General features: G+C 41.1%; 1 protein-coding gene across 2 annotated transcripts in view; it reads left to right on the top strand.

The window, feature by feature from the left end:
• The window catches only part of PHTF2 (putative homeodomain transcription factor 2), a 154,165-nt gene that overhangs the window by 98,860 nt on the left and 37,302 nt on the right, over nucleotides 1-18,003 (top strand). For both annotated transcript variants that reach the window (XM_019487502.2, XM_014606494.3), the window contains exon 8: nucleotides 12,552-12,753. In XM_019487502.2, the coding sequence (XP_019343047.1) occupies nucleotides 12,552-12,753 (202 nt within the window). The remainder of the gene's footprint in view (nucleotides 1-12,551; nucleotides 12,754-18,003) is intronic.

The raw sequence follows: 18,003 nt of genomic DNA, 5'->3' as shown, positions 1-18,003 counted from the left end.
AAGTTACTGTCTGTTACTATTACTAAGCCATATAAATGATTCACTTAATATTTTTATTTACAGAATTTTATGCTTGAAATTTAAGATTGAGAAATTATTAATTCATGTTTAGTCAGCTAAATTACAAATTTTACCACTAATATCTTCTATGGAGCTTTAATGAGGTACCTCTTGAAAAGACATGGCTACAGTGGACTAGGAGGTCATTTGATCCATTGCTCCTCCTCTGAGGCAGTATCAAGTATATTTAGACCATCAGTGATGGATATTTGTTTAACCTGCTCTTAGAAACATTGGCGGGAATTCCACAATCCTAAGTAACCTGTTGCTGTACCTAACTATTCTTTTAATGGGAAATTGCCCACCAACCTTAGCCTTATTCAAGTCAAGTCACTCAGTAGACCAGTTACCCAATCATTGGCCAGTGTTAGAAAATACTATATTAAAATGCATTTTTGGTAATTAAATGGTCTTTGGTTTTCCCTTTATAATAAGAATATTCATAAGAATTTGACAAATGCCTATCTCTCAAAGGGTACAGCATCAGTGAAATTGTTATCAAGTAAAACTTGTTCCCATACTCTAAATACTTTAACTAAAGGAACATCTAACATTAAATGTGGCTGATTACTTCCATTTTCCTTCATGAGAAGAACCTAGTTGCACTCAATGTGGAAACCTGTAGAAGCAAGAAGTGGTGAAACCTCTGTTTTTGCTCTAGTGCTATACAGTGGAATATGCTACTGCTGGCATAGCCTTTGGCATGGAATAAGTTGAACTGAATTTGTTTTTGGGACTTTTTCCAAAACCAGAAGTTAAATTCACTACCAGATATTTACTTGCATGATTTATGATATGTGGACTGGCTTCATTTGATTCCTTTTTCCACAGCAGAAGAAATATCACGCATATTTTTTTTTGTACAAACACCCAAGATACTGAGTACAGTAATATCAAATGAATTGGGTGTGTGGGGTGAAACCTCGTGGCTAAGACCAGTGTTTTTCTTAAGACTTCCAGGTTGTTCTGCTAAATTAGTATTTTGAAAGAAATATTAAGCAGTTTAACATTTATTTGTCAAAAAATCTTCTCTCTTTATTTCAATTTAATTTTCAGGGATGACCCAGTATACTCTGTTAAACAGTGTTAACAATACTATTGAATGTCTACAGTTTTGTTAAGGGTTGAGTCTGGCCCACTGTTTTAAGTTACTGTGTGTTATATGTATAGCAGATCCTGAGACCTGTGTTAGACAGTATATATGGCTTGATGGGGGACTCTCTGTCATTGGCCGTAGCAAATGCACTGTATTTCAAGGTGCTAGGAGCTAGTCCAGCATTTTTTTTCCTGTTTTTTTTTAAGCATATCCTAAACAGAAATATGTTGGTGTGAAAATCAAGCTGTGACCCAATTTTGAGTGTAGATGGCAAGGAGAAATAGTGCACAAAACATAATTTATTGTTTAGATTCTGATATTGCCCAATGACCTCAACAATGCCAAGGCCCTATTGAACTAGGCTTTACATACACACACAATAAGAGGAGGAAAAATAACTTAGTGTTTATAAATTGTCAACACAGGTCAGTTAGTTGTCCTTGAAAATAAGTAAAAATCCACAAGATTTGACTCAAACCTTGAATGTTTTCAAAATTAGCCTTCATTTGGAGTGCAGCTGCTATTTAAATTTCCTAACAACCATACATCATGTATCCAAACTTCTAGTTAGAACAAAAATGTATATTATGTTCTATCTGGGTGATCTGCTATTTCCTAAAGTTTTTCACATTCAAATAGTGTTTTGGGGGAAATGCCACAAGAGGTGAATATATATATTTTTTTTCCTGTGACAGCCTATCCTAATTCTGTAAACATGTTTAGAAGTGTCCAATCCTATCTAACCTGATCTCTACAGCAGAGATATTGTAGACAACAGGTTTGTTCCAATCTGAACCAGTTTTAACTTTGTGGCTAGGGACAGAAGTTACACTCAAACCAATTTAAGTGATTGGAAACCAGTTTAAGCCTGTAACACAGCAGAAGTTCAGCTCACATAAACCAGTTTTAAAATGGCTGAGCCCAGTTTAAGATAAACCTGAATGGATGTAGTAGAAGACTTAAGTGATTTAGGTAAAACTGGTTTATGGAACTTGTGTCGCAGATCCCCCTCCTGATTCAAGTTATCTCATGGTGCCCCAGCATCCCAGGATGCTTTGCAGCCCTGGGCTGTGCTGTCTGCTCCAGGGGAGGAGGGCTAGCCTCGCCCCCAGCTGTCACAGAACTGAGGTACTAAAGCTTCTGCTCCCTAGCCTGGTTCCTGCCTGTGCTTGTCAGCCTGGTGGGATGGGGGGACAGGGAAACAGACCCCCAGGCACCCTTAGCCTGGGTCTGCACAGCAGGTGGAGCAGAGGGGAAGGAAAGCCACAGGGGCTTTTTGTTTCTTGAGCTGTGCTAGGATCACCCCACCTCTGTCCCCTTGCCAGCCACCTACCTCTGAGAGGCAAGGGCAGAAATGCACACCCCCGCCCCCTCCATCCCCCCCCTCCCCGTTTGGCTTTGGCCCTCCCAGTGTTGCAGACTATAAGAAGTGGTGTGTGAGCACCCCCAGGCTCCTGGCCTGGGCCAGTGCAGGCTTTTGCCTGTCTTGGTCACAAGAACATTAAACGCCAGTACAGTTTGTTATTGGTTCAATCTGTGCAGGTTAGAAAAACCTGCAAAGATTAAATTGATTCTGTCTCTGACTTTTTTTGAACCTCTATACTTAGCCCATAGGCTTATGAACCCATGTTGATTTCAAGCCAAGGCTGGAAGAGCTGTTGTAACCCAGCAGTGTCAAAGATGTGGTCTGTGAGCTGCTGGATAGAGCTGCAAAGCCACATGATCCAGACTGGTTCTGGCCAGTCAGGGACCCTCCTCTTTCTCCCTCCTTCAGGACTGCATCACATGTGATGCCTACTCTGGCAAATCTGGGATGCAAGCCACACGTGGCACCTGCTCCAGCTGGTGCAGAGTGGGGATCATGTGCTGTATGGGTCCTAGAATGGGTTCTATATGGCAGAGTCCCAGACCAGCCACAGCAGGCACTGGATCCAGCTTGGGGGTGGGGGGAGGAAAGGCTTCCAGGATGCTGGATCTGGTTCCCACTTTGGCAGATTTGTGACCTACACTGCATACAGCATCCAGCCTGGACCAGCTGGAATAGGCACTATATGTCATGCACATCTGGATCTAACCAGAATGGGTGCCGCAAATACTAGATCTAGCATGTTGTGGTGGAGAGGGGTCCTTGGGCTCCATCTGGCATGTGAACTTCAACCAGATGATATTAATATATCTGGTGTAGCTCTGCTTCACATGTCTAATTTAGTAAGTCACAGGACAATTAGATTTATGGTTCACTTTTTTACGTGAATGTATTGTGTGCAAGGATTATATTGGGTTTTTTCAGATTTTATTACATATGTTGTTTAAAGTTTTGATACTCTGACTGCCAGAAAACATTTAACTTGCTTTGTTTTTAATACACTGCACACAGAAGAAAGTTTTAAGGGACTGAATAGCTGTGTATTTGAAGATTTTTAATTGTCACATTTATTTTCATGATAGGCTTGATCAGAATTGAGCACTTAATTGTTTTGTACTGAATTGTAACTCTCTCATTAATTCTTTCACCCACTGTAACCTATGAAAAAGAAAAGATGCATAAAATATTATTTTGTGTATTATATGTGTGAGCCTTTTGTGGCTCTTCTGCTGTAAGTATTTTGTCACTGATAGTGCTTTATATTTTTAATGCTGGAAGTTGAAAATTTCTGAATCTCATGCTGTTATATACAAAACAGGATGGCAGTAGCAAATTGTCCTACTTGCTTCTAAAGGCTTGACAAGCTGTTTTCCATAAATAACATAATCTTCCCACACATACCACTCTTACCATCTCTTCAGCTTTCTCATCTTCATCAATTATTTAAGTGATCACAATATCATAGGACCAAAGCAAACTTTTAAGGAACTGATTTTGCTATTTTGACATTTTTGTCAAAGAAGCATCAATAATATGTTCAACTGGAGTCCATCAGGCTCAATAGATTTTAGAAATTTAAAATACATCTGTGCACATGCAAAAATACTGTTATAAAAACCAGAAGGCAAACAAACCAGTCTTCAGCTGTTTAAGGAGTTTTTTACAATGCATAGTAATTTACTACAATTTAATTGCTTTAAACTTAGTTATATATACTTTTCTCTTTCTCTTGAGAAATATCATATATATAATTCATAATAATAATCCAAGAATATATTTTACTTAAATATTCTAAATATGAAACAATTTATGTTCGTATACTTTTATTTTATCCCGCAGTAGGTTTGACTGTCCATTTTATGGCTGTGTCAAGAAGTAGGAGGCACATTCTGTACATACTACTGACTAAGATTAAGCCACAGTTGTCTGTACTGAAGACACAAAGTAGCAGTTACTTTAAGCCTCTTATCCATCTGTCTTTTCTTTTCTCTCTCCTTATGTAAAGCATGTGAACAAGGCAGAAGAAGGGAAAGGAGAATAAAGACTCCACATTACATTCCCTTTTACTTACCTGGTATTGTCCTCTATTTTGTAACTCTTTCCCCTTTTATAGTTTCATCTGTGATGTCCTTTAGTTTATGTTCTCTGTTGCTGTTTCTGTGTTTTCTTCTACACTTCACCTTATAGATAGAATGCCTTTCTTGACCTGGTCTGCAGAGCAATTAGCTTAATTTTAAATTCCTTGGGGCATCCACTTTTTCGTTGTGTTGTATAACTGAGTCAGTGATATATTTTACAAATAATCTCAAATGATAAATAATCACTTATCTCACAAATTAAGTGTTCCTTTGGTATGACGAGAGGGACATAAAACTGGGAATCAGAGGAGCAGTAATATGGACACAAAGGCCTCCCTGGTGGATTGGGGGGGTATTTGGTGTTTTAACTTTTTAAAAATGCATCCTTTTTCTTTAAAGTGAACAAACAAACAAAAACCATTATGTTTTATCACATTATATATTATGTGTCTGTATATTCCATCCTATCCCCCTCCCTTCTCTTCCAGAACCTATTTATATTGAATACCCCTTGTTTCTGTTTGTGTTCAGAAATTGCTTTTAGTTAGAGGCAAATTAGGCAGTCCCCACAACTGTCACCATTTTGTGCTGAGTAATTTTTGTACAAAAGAGTCACAGATCATGCAGCAAGAACAGATGTTGAGAACAAATGCAAATACTACTTCTACTGGGGTGCATGTGGAAGTTTTAGGAGATGTATCTTTGACAGAACCCTGCTGCTAAGTGAAATGAATTTGGAGAATGCCTTTCTAGAAAAAACTTTTGCTGGAAAACTTTCCGGGAGCTCTTAAACTTACTGGAAACAGAACCCCAAACAGGCAAGTGAATCATCAGTCTTTTGTATGTCCCCCATCTGAATTCGATTCCAGTTTGTTTTATAAAATTGGACATTGCTGTATTTCAAATTCATCTCGTTCAAAAGTGACTACTCTGCTTTGTTCTCTTTATGGTGAGCTACTTCTTCAAAATCAAATAAGTCAGAGCCTTGAGAAACAGAAGACATGGAAAAAAGAAGTGCAGAATAAAAAGTAAAGTCATACCTTCCTTGCTGCTATTTTCCTTGCTGTAGTTCATATTGTAGTGGGAGCTGTTCTTCAGAAGCTAAGATGCTAAATTCCTAGAAAAGCAGCACTGGGTAAGACCAATTTGGAGGGTTCTTCTCTATACATATTTTCCCCTCACTTCACACTTGCTCTGTTTTCTTCTCCTTTGAGTAACACAATGAGGGCCCTGTTTACCCTGCTCAGTTCCATGTAGGGGAGTCTGGTTTTGCAGAAATCCTTTCACTAAAAAAAAAAAAAAAAAAAAAAAAAAAAAAAAAAAGCTGTTAGATCACAGGTTCTTAAACTTTTTTTAGACTCAAGGCACTCCTCAGAAAATGCTAGTTCTTACCTCATTTCTTGATTATGGAAAAAGAATAGAGTACCTTATTTACTCAATTACAAGACAAGTTTTTTTCCCCTCAATCAGCTTAGATGGAAAAAAGCCCCTCATCTTATATTCACATACAAGGAAACCTCATTAATAGGGGTCTAGTCAAGTTGAGGAGGCAGCTGGCTGATTTTGTGGGCAGATCATGGAGCCGGATGCCATTTTTTCTCCAGCTTATTGTGGTGAGGCCCCCTCCCCCCACCCACACCTCTGACTGAGGGGGCTTAGTGGCCCCACCCCTTGCTACTGCTGATTGGCTGCAAGGTCTGTTTGTCATATGGCCCCACCCTTCACTACTGATTGGCTGAGGGCTGTCCATCATGCCCCCCCCCTTGCTGCCAATTGGTGGAGAAGGGTGGAGCTTCATAACAGGCAGATCCTCTCAGTCAGTCGGTGGTGAAGGACAGGGGGGTGGCAGTCATCCTGGCCTTCCCTTTGTGCCAGTAGCTCCCCTTCCCCACAGTGGGCTACATGGCTGGGTTGCAGAGGCCATGAGGACTGCTGGCTTTCACTAGGGAGCCAGCATTATATTTTCAGTAAGTTTTTTTTTTTTTTTTTTTTTTTTTTCCCCCTCAGTTTTCACAGGAATTGCCCCGTTTCTCAGACAATGCCAGATTTTGTGATTTATGCAAAATTGCAATTAGAGTAGGTCCCTACTCATTAAATACATTGTCTATTATCAAACTACTGCCAAATGTAGCATGTGCTCAGTAATGAAAACCAGCTATGAAATTGATTTAAGGCCAAATCTGTTTCAGATTCGTTTGGGCAAATCCCAATAGTCAATTTTCAAAATTTGAGCAGAATTCAATCATTGAGTCTGTAGCTCTACCACCAGGCAAGTATTCTCCTCCCAGACCTAGTGGTCTGGGGGTTTCAGATACCTTCCCCTCCCCAATCCAGGCTGGCATTCTACATACAAGCTCCAGGCCCAGCAGCCTTGGGGTTCAAGTGCCCCCATGTTTTGCTTGATCTTAGCCAAAAGGCCAAGGGAACTTACCACAAGCCCATCTAAATGAGCCCATTGTGGGTAGTGCCCATTGTGTGCAGTGCCTGTAAGCTCTGACTCTGTCAAGTCATGGTGAGCCACTATGCTGAATACATTTCAATGTCCTCTTCACTCTCATGGCTGAGCTGTGTGTTTCTTTCCCATTTCCAATGATTCCTGTTTCTTCATCAGCCTTAAAGGGCTGGCAAATGTCAAGAAATGGAGCCCCAAATAGTTCACCCAGAACCCCTATGTTGTCCCCTCAGGCTGTCACATATTAGTGTGGCCCCACCCTCTACAATCTGGAGCTGGACCAGGTTGCCCTGCACCACATCTGCATACAAGGCATCTTTATATGTGCTCCGGAGGGGAGGTGAGCATTCAATGAGCTTTAGTAAAAGTGCCCCTGTTATTGCTTTGAAGCATGGGGATGCTAAATGCACATGATATGGCTGCTGGAGCATGCTAATTAGCACATGTTGGAGCAGGCATCTGGCAAGTATATAGGTGCCCCATAAGTTTTGGAGGATCCCAGGACTTGTGACAAAGAACACCCAGTTCCAGTCATAAGTGGGGGGATAATTAGCTCGGGAATCCTTGGTAGGGCGTGGTATGCACCCATACTGAGCAGTACTAAACTGCTGAACTGTCAACATGGCTTGAAATGCTAATGACACTGGGGCCCAGCCCCATGAACTATGTGGTAAATGATGAGGCTTTTGGCTATGGACCAGTATCATGCATCGTTTGTACTACAGATAAGTAGGTACAGAAGTGCTGCTTAAAAGTATTTTTTGTGGAGTACCTGTGCGAAAACTTGCAGCAGTTTCAAAATAGTTAATCCACAATTGATGCATTTTACCTAAGTTTGTGGGTACCTGTAGTAATTTGTATATAGACAAATTTGCTCCTCATTTCCAGCAGAGTCTGACAGTAAGGAGTTGGGGGAAGGGTCTGCAGGGGGAAAAAGTTAGGGGGAGGCAGAGGGCAAGGGGGCTGCCTGACCACTCAGATTTTTTTCCTGGTGTAACACTAGGAGGGAGGGCCAATTTCAAAGCAAACCTCCAATAATTAGATTCTATACCTGGAAAATTAATAACAAATGTATATATTTTTATATATATAATCTAATTATTGGGGGGGTTGTCTTATATAGGCTTGTCTTACATTTTAGTAAATGTAGCAATTCTTCTGATGCAAAGAACTCAGAAAGACCATGACAGATCAGAGTGTGTTTGATGTTTTGCATTCCTATTTGAAGTCTCTAGATTTCTAATCTTGTTAAACATTTATAGGTGTTTGCCCATCTAAAAGGATGTTGTGGAACCCTTAATATGATGCCACAGTACTGGCTCCCTGGTTGAGAATCACTGTGCTTAATCTAGCTTTGTAGATAGATCAAAGTATCTAAATTGAGATGTTGGGCATAGCTAGTTGAAGAACTGGATTCAAGTAGTAGGGAAGAGTAAAGACTAAATGTGTTAACAACCCTCAGACATTTGACACTGTTTGAGGAAGATTTGAACAGAAGAATTGAAGAACACCTCGAACACTGACTGGCTTTGCCATTCTAATTTTGGTCTGGTTTCTCTAGTGGCAGCTCTTCCTCTCTCATCAACTTTGAGAGGGAAGAAATGTGAGTCTTCTATTTACCCTTCTCAAAGTTGTTGATCCTTTTTCACTGTAGTCATAACTGTGCTCAAAGTTGGAGCTACGTGATTGCCTTGTTGTTTCTTTGAGTTTGTAAGCTATTGCCTGACTTGAAAGTCCAAGGTAGTGAACTGTTCAGGAACAGAATGCAAAGATTTCCTTCAGCAAACTGCTTGTTTTTTTCTCCTTGAGTCCTTTTCCTGCCCAAATCCTATATGTAAGGAAGGGATGGGGATTCTACTCTTTAGCATGTTAGCATATGAAGGTTTTGATCTAATTCTAGATCTTCATATTCTCATGCAGCAGATCTTTCCAGTGAGACTTACTACAGAAACTTACATGTCCTACTAAGCCGTATTACAAAATTGTGTTTCCCTTGTTTGGAGGACTTGAAAGATAGACAACCTGATCTCCATTTTACCCAAGGCATTATTTTCTTCAAATTACTTATGACTTATTTTCATTCATTTTGTATCAAGATACTTACTGTCCTCACAGGCAGTGTGCACCAGGAGAACTACCTGGCCACTACTTGGATAACTTATTCTGAGTAGTTGTGGCTTGAGTCCTTAGCTAGACTGTGGATGTAGAAAGAAACAAAAATACTGATCATGAGTAAGAGTCATGAGTATCTGTCATACTGAAAGAAGTCTTAGTTGCTCCCATTTCAGGAGACTGTTTTGCCATTTTTATCTCTACTGGTTTCTCAAAGGATAGAAACTTTAATTTTCCACAATTCTACTCTCCCAGTAAGGTACCTTCTGCTTTTTGGCCATCTGCATCTTGTATGTATCTGGCACCCAGGGTTCAATTAAATGTTACCCCTGCAAAGTTTCTTCCCTCAGTGACAATTTTTTCCCCCTGGAAGGATGGTTCTTCATCCACTGCTTCATTCATGAATCCCTGCTGAGTCCCAACTAGACAAGCATGACTGTGAGCCTATTAGGCTGGGGTGTCATTTCAGTATGCATGCCCATAGAGGAGGAGATCTAGTTATCTGTTCTGCAGTTTATAGAGGATTCATTTAGTTTTTATTCTCTTAGGGAAGAATGAGGAGAGTGCTATTTGTTTCTACTTCCTTCAACACCTCTTGAGCCTTGTGAAGAAAATAAATATGTACTCTCTATGTTTCTATTTCAATAAATTCTGCAGTAACTCAGCCTGGACTGGGTTGCATGTTACAGGGTCCCAGTTGCATCTGAAGTGATATGCTCTTTTCTTCGCACCCCAAAATAATCAACTGATTGTTTTAGGATTGTTGGTTTTGAATGTGCTTTATGGATCCTTTGTTTGAACTTATGAGAATGTTTTTAAGTAGTGTTTTAGCTCCAAAGGGCATGACAGTTGAGTTCCTTTATTTCTTCATTACAACTTCTCCTCCTTCTCCTCAGATAAGTCTTCTCTTTTCCCTGGTCCCCACAATGTATTTAACATTTCCATGTTGTTTAAATGAAAGTTAACCAATAACTGGAGTCCTTCAAGCCTTCTCACATTCCCATTATTGGGAGATGCAATGGTCCAAGCTACATCATGGTGTGTTTCTCATTAGTGATATTTATAGGGGCTCCTGCAAAGAATAGCTTGTTGTTTTACCTACTACATATCCCAAGCCCTCTATTCAGAAGAAAGCTGCAGGGTCTCGATCCAAAAGGTTAGATTCTGTTTCACCTCTTAGGCATGTATACAGTTCTTTGGCATGAAAGGCTCTATGTGATCCTATTCCTGAAGAACCATTAACACAAAAATGGGTAGGTCTTCCTCCTCCTCACCACTTGTTATGCTTTAGCCTTAAAGCTAAGATGATGGCCCATTACAAAAGTAGCTGGGTTAAACATTGTCAGGGATTTGAACAAGATGGAATAGGATCACACTTTGTCATCTAAATCGCGCTCAAATATTTAATAAGTGGAATAGGATGTAGCCCAATGTGGATATTTTGGTTTTAACATGTTCACACCCAGTTCTTAAGATGCAGAAATGTAAGCAGCAGCTGCTTATTGGATTCAAATGGCTATAACAAGGGCAAGCCAGCACAGTACTCTTTATTATTCACTGGGTAAAGATTTCCTATGCAAGACCTGGCAGGCTGACAGCAAAATGAAGATCTACTATAATCTGTCTCTTCAGTTGGTAAGATGGTCACCTACTACTTCTTTCACACATTTACTTAGTGGTGTGCGAAGTGGGCCGTATTCGATTTGGATTCAGCCCGATTCCGGGGACAGTGATTCAGTTCGTTGATTCGGATCACTGTCCTGATTTTCTTTGGTCGAATCTGAATCTGAAGATTTGAGGCTGATTCAGAGAATCAGCGATTTGGCCATAGACACAGCTTTAAATGTTTTTTCTACATACCTCGAGGTACCAGGTGCGGCTTGTGAACGATAAGATGGTGGGGCAGTTGGAGCATCCTACAGGAGTATAGGGGGGGGCCAGCTGTGTGCTCGGTGGCATACCACCCTGGCTTGGCAATTGGCTGTGGAGGGGTGGGGGGGCCGGGTGTCCCCTACCGCCAGACCCAGGAGGCACCAGTCTCTGAGCTGGGGTGTGGAGGGTCACCCGTGTGCTCCATGGTGGACCTGGAGGTGAACCAGAAGTGCATCTGGCCTACTTCTGGGTCCACTGCCAAGTGCGCTGGGGATCTCCCTGCACTTCTGTGGGATGATCTATCTGCCCCAGCATCTCAGCATTCATGAGCTGAGGTATGTACCTTGAGGTATGTAGAAAAAACATTTAAAGCTGTGTCTGTGTCCGAATCATCAGATCTCTCCGAAATGATTTGGAGGGTTCTGATTCGATTTGGAGAAATTAAAGGGTCTCCTGATTTGATTTGGATTCGGAGATTTGGCTGCCAAATCTCCGCCGAATCAAATCAGTGACGGAAGCTTCATGCAGCCCTACATTTACTTCCGCAATCACCTGGACTTCATATCTCTGGCAGCATCTTAATTTGGAGATGCAGTCATATAAAGTGCACTGTAGGTATGCCCATCTTTTAAAATTCTGCTGATTGCTTCATCTGTTGATTAGTCAAAACTGTTGGTATGTAAGATGGAAGAAGAGGAACAAATTACAAGGAAGACTTCATAGGTATGCCATTTTATGATTGTCTTCCTTCTTCCTGTCCACATTCTTCCTGCTTTCTCTCAAGGAATTGTAATTTGGTATAGGCTATCTATTCTTTGCTTAGGCAATTCTTTCAGACTTTGCAAGAGGAGATCTTAAGCATAATTACTGAATATGATAAACAGATATTGCCTCTTTGGAGGAGGCATAGCACTCCAAACTAAATGGTAGCAACCTGCTTTACTCATCTGAAAATCTTCTAATAAACATAAAATGCATTTGGAATGGAAAGGGATTTAAAACCAAAAAACAATACTTTTGGATGACTTAGTTCTGCACTTTTTTGTCCCTAAAGTGCAAAAACTAGGACGTTTTAGTTGAAAGAGCTGCTGAGAATGTTTCTGCTGCTGACTATATTTTCTGTTTGATAGTAAAATAGTAACAAGGGAATTCATTCCATTCATTGTTAGTAAGTAGGTGTTAAAAGCTTAGTTTTTAAACTAAGGGATTGGGATGTAAAATAAAGGTTTTGTTTTTTTTTTCTGGGTCCATGCCTCTTTTAGTAGTCTGTAGAACTTTATTCTTTAATGCATTTGGGTTTTTTAGTTTTATTTGGTATTTTGATATTACTTGTTAAGATCATGAAATGGTAAAAGAGTTAAAAACACAACTGCATCAGTTGCTTGATTTAAGTACTAGTTTTAATCCATCTCAACAGTAAAATAAAAATGTGGATGGCAGAAAGTTAGATGTTTAAAAGGAGTATTTCCTTTACCAGGAATACAGTGATTTTATGCACTTTTATTTTAAATTTAGATCAAAGAAAACAAAGAGCTCAATAGATAAATCAACAGAGACTGATAATGGCTATGTCTCCCTTGATGGGAAAAAGACAGGCAAAAGCAGTGAAGATGGCACACAAACACATGAGCCTCACTGTGAAGAGATTAGGCCAGATGAGGCAGGCTGGAGCACAGGAACCATCAGAAATGCATACAACAATCATAGTCATCACAAAGTAAGTGTGCTTCATTGCTTTTGGAAACAGTTTTATATAACTAGTAATAGTTTGTCAAATTGTATTTATATTTGTGCCATAGCACTTTGGATAGAGTCATGAGGTTGGAAGGGACCTCAAGGATCATCTATTCCAACTCCTCACACAGATGCTATTTATATTAGCATAGCTAAGAGGCGGCGGGGGGGGGGCGCACCACGGCAGAAGTCACAGAAGCCCTGGTCATTGACTTAGGACTTGGACAATGTTCAGTTTCTCCAGGGAGAGTCCTTGTTTTTTCCTGGGGAAACCAAGAGTGTGTGGCAGTTCCTAATTTTTCTCCTGGAGTAAAAGTGGCCACTCTGGGATAAAAATAATGTGGAAACAACCTGAGTGAAGCGTCTCCCCAGAGAATCTCTCTAAGGAGACGGAACTTGTGTACAGACAGCCAGTGGCTTTACTGTTGCTTTTTCTCTCTCCCACAGGGTGAGGGAGAGCATGCATCAGTCCTAGCCAGGCAGGGAGCAGAAGCCCCCTGAATGCTTTGGGCTGGAAAAGCACTGTGCTGAAGCACTTGGTTTACGTGTAATTTCTGTTCCTAGCCCAATATAAGTGATCAGAAACTGGTTCAAATCTGTAATGCAACAGAAGTTCAGTGCACATAAACAGCTTTCATAGTGGCCAAAAACAATTTAAGATAAACCTGGATGGATGTAGTATCAGCCTTAGCTGATTTAGGCTAAATCAGTTTATTGAACTTCTGTTCCAGATCCCCTCCAGATGCAGAGTTAACTCATAGCCTCCAGCATCCCAGGATGCTTTGAACCTCCCCTGCAAGCTCCTTCTCGCAGGGTGGGTGGGCTAGCCTTAGCCCAAGCTGTCTGCTCCAGCCGAGCTGGGAGGTGTGCCCTAGTGCCCCCCAGCTTCTGGCCTTGGCCACTGCAGGCATGTGACTGGATTTCTAGGATCAAAAGTGAATGCCTGTTCACTTGCTTATCAGTTCAATCTATGCAGCTTAGACTAACCTGCAAAGATTGAACTGATTCAGCCTAGGGCTTTTTTACTGCCTGTATTTAGACTTGGGGGTATGTTCTGCTTCTGGCTTGTTCTCTGCCTGAATCGAAGCATTTGGGTGCAGGGAAGCATACAAGCATATGCCCTGCCCAGCTTTAGCTGGGCTCCAGCACAGCACAGCACAGCACGGGGCTGGGAGAAGCTGGAGGACTCTTATGTGCACAGCACAGACCCCACCCCCACCTTCCCTGCTAATCCCTGCCTACATTGACTTAAAAAACAAACAAACAAGCCTGAAAAGCTGTTTGGGCTGCATGCTCTAGGCAGCCCCAGCATCCACACTGGCAGTCTTTGTTTTTCTGTCTGAACTTCTGTACAGGTCAGTTTTTCTCTCGCACAAACCTGGGAAAGGCGGATTATTTGAATGTGTATACATAGCCTTAGTGGGGGAGCTGTATGCAACTGCTGCCCAGGGTGCAGCACTGCCACATTATGTCTCAAACTATTCCTAAATCATCTCAGATAAATACCTATTCAGCTTCTTAAAAAAACTCTATTAAAGGAGGGTCCAGAACTTCTTAGGCAGTTTATTTTGTTGTCAATCTGTTCTACAATTAAGAAGTTTTTCCTGATATTTAATTTAAACCTAAACCAGTCTCTATCTAATTTATGAATTTGCAAAAAAGTTTTTCAAATAAAACTCATGTTATGGTACTTGGGGCTTAAGTGCAAGTTCGACCTTCAGGGTATTCACTTATTTTCTTTCCTTGTTTCCCTAATGTTTTCTCTTCTTTACCTTTTCAATATTTTTTTTTTTCTTTTACAGGCATATCACTGAGATCTAGGCACTATTTTATTAAAAAGAAATGCATGAAAAATTACACAGGGCTAAAATACACCATTACTACCTCAATTTTGCAGGAGGAAGAACACTTAAAATCTTTGTAGTGATGTCTGGAATAAACCATGTGCAGCTGAGGGTATTCTGAAAAAAATTGCTCTTCAAGAGTTTTTTTATTTTTCTTTAATGTAACACACCAACAGGTGTGCTCTTGTGTGCATGCGCGCTCTCTCTCTCTCTCTCTCTCTCTCTCTCTCTCTCTCTCTCTCTCTCTCTCTCTCTCTCTTATGCTTGCTCTTGCTCTCTCTCACTCTTACAGTTGTTTCAGGCCTTATGTACAGATTTGCCCCTTGTAGATGTTTTACTGACCCAGGTTTGTTGCTGTCTGCTACAAATTTCACAACTAATCATGACGAAAAATCCTGATCCTGTCCACTCTGCCAAAATCTTCCTTGCCAGTCATTAATTCATGGTTTCTCCTTTCCATACGCCTGTGTGCAAAGGCAGAGAAAGATGATCTGAAAGGGTGTCCTTTCCCCCCTGTCCCATGGAACAGAAAAGTCTCAATAATAGAAATTTCATCAGGAACTGGAGAGGAGGATGGAAAGCTGATTTTTAAATAACAGAGAATAGGGAGGAAGAAGGATATTTTGCTTGACAATGACCTTGGATCAGTGTTAGGATATGAAAATCTAAAGGTGCAGCAGTTTGGAGGAAAATGAAGCAAAAATGAAACATTATATTATTCTACCTCCTATGGTGGTGGTGGCAGGGAGGGCACTATAACGCATTTTTATTCCAGGTGGCTTTCAGTTACACACTGATTTTGTTCAAATACAAGTTATAGATAGGTTGCCATTTGTGGAGACTTGCACCAGAGCTGTCTGGGATATAGCTTTTCTATCTGGTGACATGGGCAAAGAAGCTATAGGTTGAGATGCACAGGTCTATATGGCATTCCTATCACTATCCTCCTATTCTGATATGCTGTCTGGGCATCAGGGGGTGTATTCCATAAGGTCTTTCTTTCCATACTACTCCAGGCACATACCGTAGGTGCTGCCAGCTTCAAAGGAGTATGATTATTGCCTTTTTTTGGCTGAATAGGCTTTAACATCCATGCATACAGCTAAAGAAGTAATTGATTCTCAGCTGCTTAGGGACTGCAGTCAGTATGAGGACATTCCAGTTCCTCAATATTTTCTTTTCATTTTTTGATGAAGTTCTGATGCTTGAGTCCTTTTCTCTTATTCCTGACCACCTGAAAATTTACAAAGTAGTTTTCCTTGTAGCAATGTGTATAGATTTATAGTAAGGCCATCATAGATTCATAGATTGTAAGGCCAGAAGGGACCTCAGAAGATCATCGGGTCTAGCCCCCTGCACCAAGCAGGAAAGATAACTGGGGGTCAGGTGACTCCATCAAAGTGTCTGTCTAGTCTCCTCCTGAAGATTTCCAGGGTAGGTGATTGCACCACCTCTGGAAGCAGCTGATTCCACAGTCTGGACACCCTGATTGTGAATAAGTTTTTCCTAATATTGAGCCTAAATCAATCTTCCAGGAGTAAGTGGCCATTAACTCCTGGTTTTCCCCATGGGTGCTCTGGTGAACAGTTGCTCACTGAGCCCTTGATGTACTCCCCTAGTGTAGCGGTAAGCTGCTACCATGTCCCTCTCAGCCTTCTTTTCCTCAGACTGAAGTGTCCCAGGTCCCTCAGCCTTTCCTTGTATGGCTTGCCTTTTAAGACTCTGATCATACAGGTGGCTCTTCTTTGGGCTGTCTCAAGCTTGTCCACGTCCTTGTTAAAGTGTGGTGCTCAGAACTGGATGCACTACTCCAACTGCATTCTCACCAGTGCTGAGTAGAGCAGAAGAAACATCTCCTTGGTTTTGCTGGACATGTATTGATTGATGCATGCCAGAGTATTATTTGCCCTACTGGCTACAGCATTGCACTGCCAGCTCCTATTCATACTGTGGTCTATTGTTACTTCCAGGTCCCTTTCGTTTGTGGTGCTAGTCAGTTTGGTGCCGCCAAGCCTGTAGGTGTATTGAGGGTTGCTCGTCCCGAGGTGGAGCACTTTACGTTTCTCAACATTGAACTTCATCAGATTCCAATCCGCCCAACTTGCTAGCCTGTCTAGATCCACCTGTAACTGTAGCCTATCTTCAAGTGTAACTGCACTTCCCCATAACTTGGTGTTGTCCGCGAACTTGGCCAGTGAGCTGTTCTCAGGGATTTCTCCAGAGTGCCAGACCCAAAAGGATTTTTTTTTCTTTTAACAAGAACATTATTTCACCCACACCCAAATCTTTTAACATAGGTTGTCTTACATCAGTGTTTCTGAACTTTTTAAAATTCAAGTCAATGCTCATTAGACTCAAGGCACCCTTCCATAATATTTGTGGATTGGGCAGTACCCCATTTCAAAGCCTAATTTATTACAGTGCTTGCCTCCTTGCAGAGGAGCGAGGCAGTAGGGCTGGGGGAGCAGCCAGGTAGGGACTGCCTAGCATGACACCTGAGTTATTCTCCTGTCTCATGGTTTATCTATTTATCTTCTGATACCTGGCTTATTTCTTCACACTGTAGGGCACCTTTTAAAATATCTCCTTCATCCTGGTTGAGAATCACTGTCTTTTATTTTCACTTTAACCAGATTTCGTCCCCTCTACCCCCAAGCTCTCAATGCATAGAGAAGGGGAAAGATTCCTGATGTTGGTTGGGATCTCTCTTTCTACATAAATCAGGCAAAGACTTTTAGAGCCTCATCTAATTTGTTCATAATCTGAATCTCTTTGAACATCTCCAGAATGACAACTTGGTGTTCTGTACAAATTGTTTGGTTTTAAGGTTATAAGACTTTAAGTGAGCGCATCAGCTGTTTCTTTAAAACAGTTGTTGTTGGCTCAAACTCCTTTTTGAAAGACATAGAAGCAAGCAGCTCTGCTACTGTGGACACTTTATATAACATCTGCTTTCAGAACTAGCCATTCTGAGCTGCAACCTAATGGACAAAGCAAATGTCCTATAAATTTACTATTTTTTCCAGGTTCACCCTGTGCAATTATGCCCTGTGCTAAGCAATCTATATAATTCCTTCGAAGTACACTAGTTGCACAGCCAGAATAGCAACCTGTTGTTATTACTCGTATAAATATACTTCCTTGTAGTAGAGGAAGAGAATGTAGTAGAGATGGAGGCAGAGCAGAACGAAATCTGCTTCTCTGTGGTGACTTGCCATCTACCAGCCAACCTCCAATACCTGTGAGGGGGACCCTAATTACCAATATCAGACCTTCCAACTTTTTTTTTTAAGAAGTTGGGGTGAAGATTGAGCTAGAAGACTACAGTTACTGTGTTGTATTACAAACACACCTTAAGAAAAGTGTGAGCTATGAAGTCGCTATTGAAT

This window comes from Alligator mississippiensis, chromosome 4 (assembly GCF_030867095.1).
Source record: "Alligator mississippiensis isolate rAllMis1 chromosome 4, rAllMis1, whole genome shotgun sequence".
In the NCBI taxonomy this organism is placed as follows: domain Eukaryota; kingdom Metazoa; phylum Chordata; order Crocodylia; family Alligatoridae; genus Alligator; species Alligator mississippiensis.
This window is presented reverse-complemented; position numbering and strand designations above follow the sequence as displayed.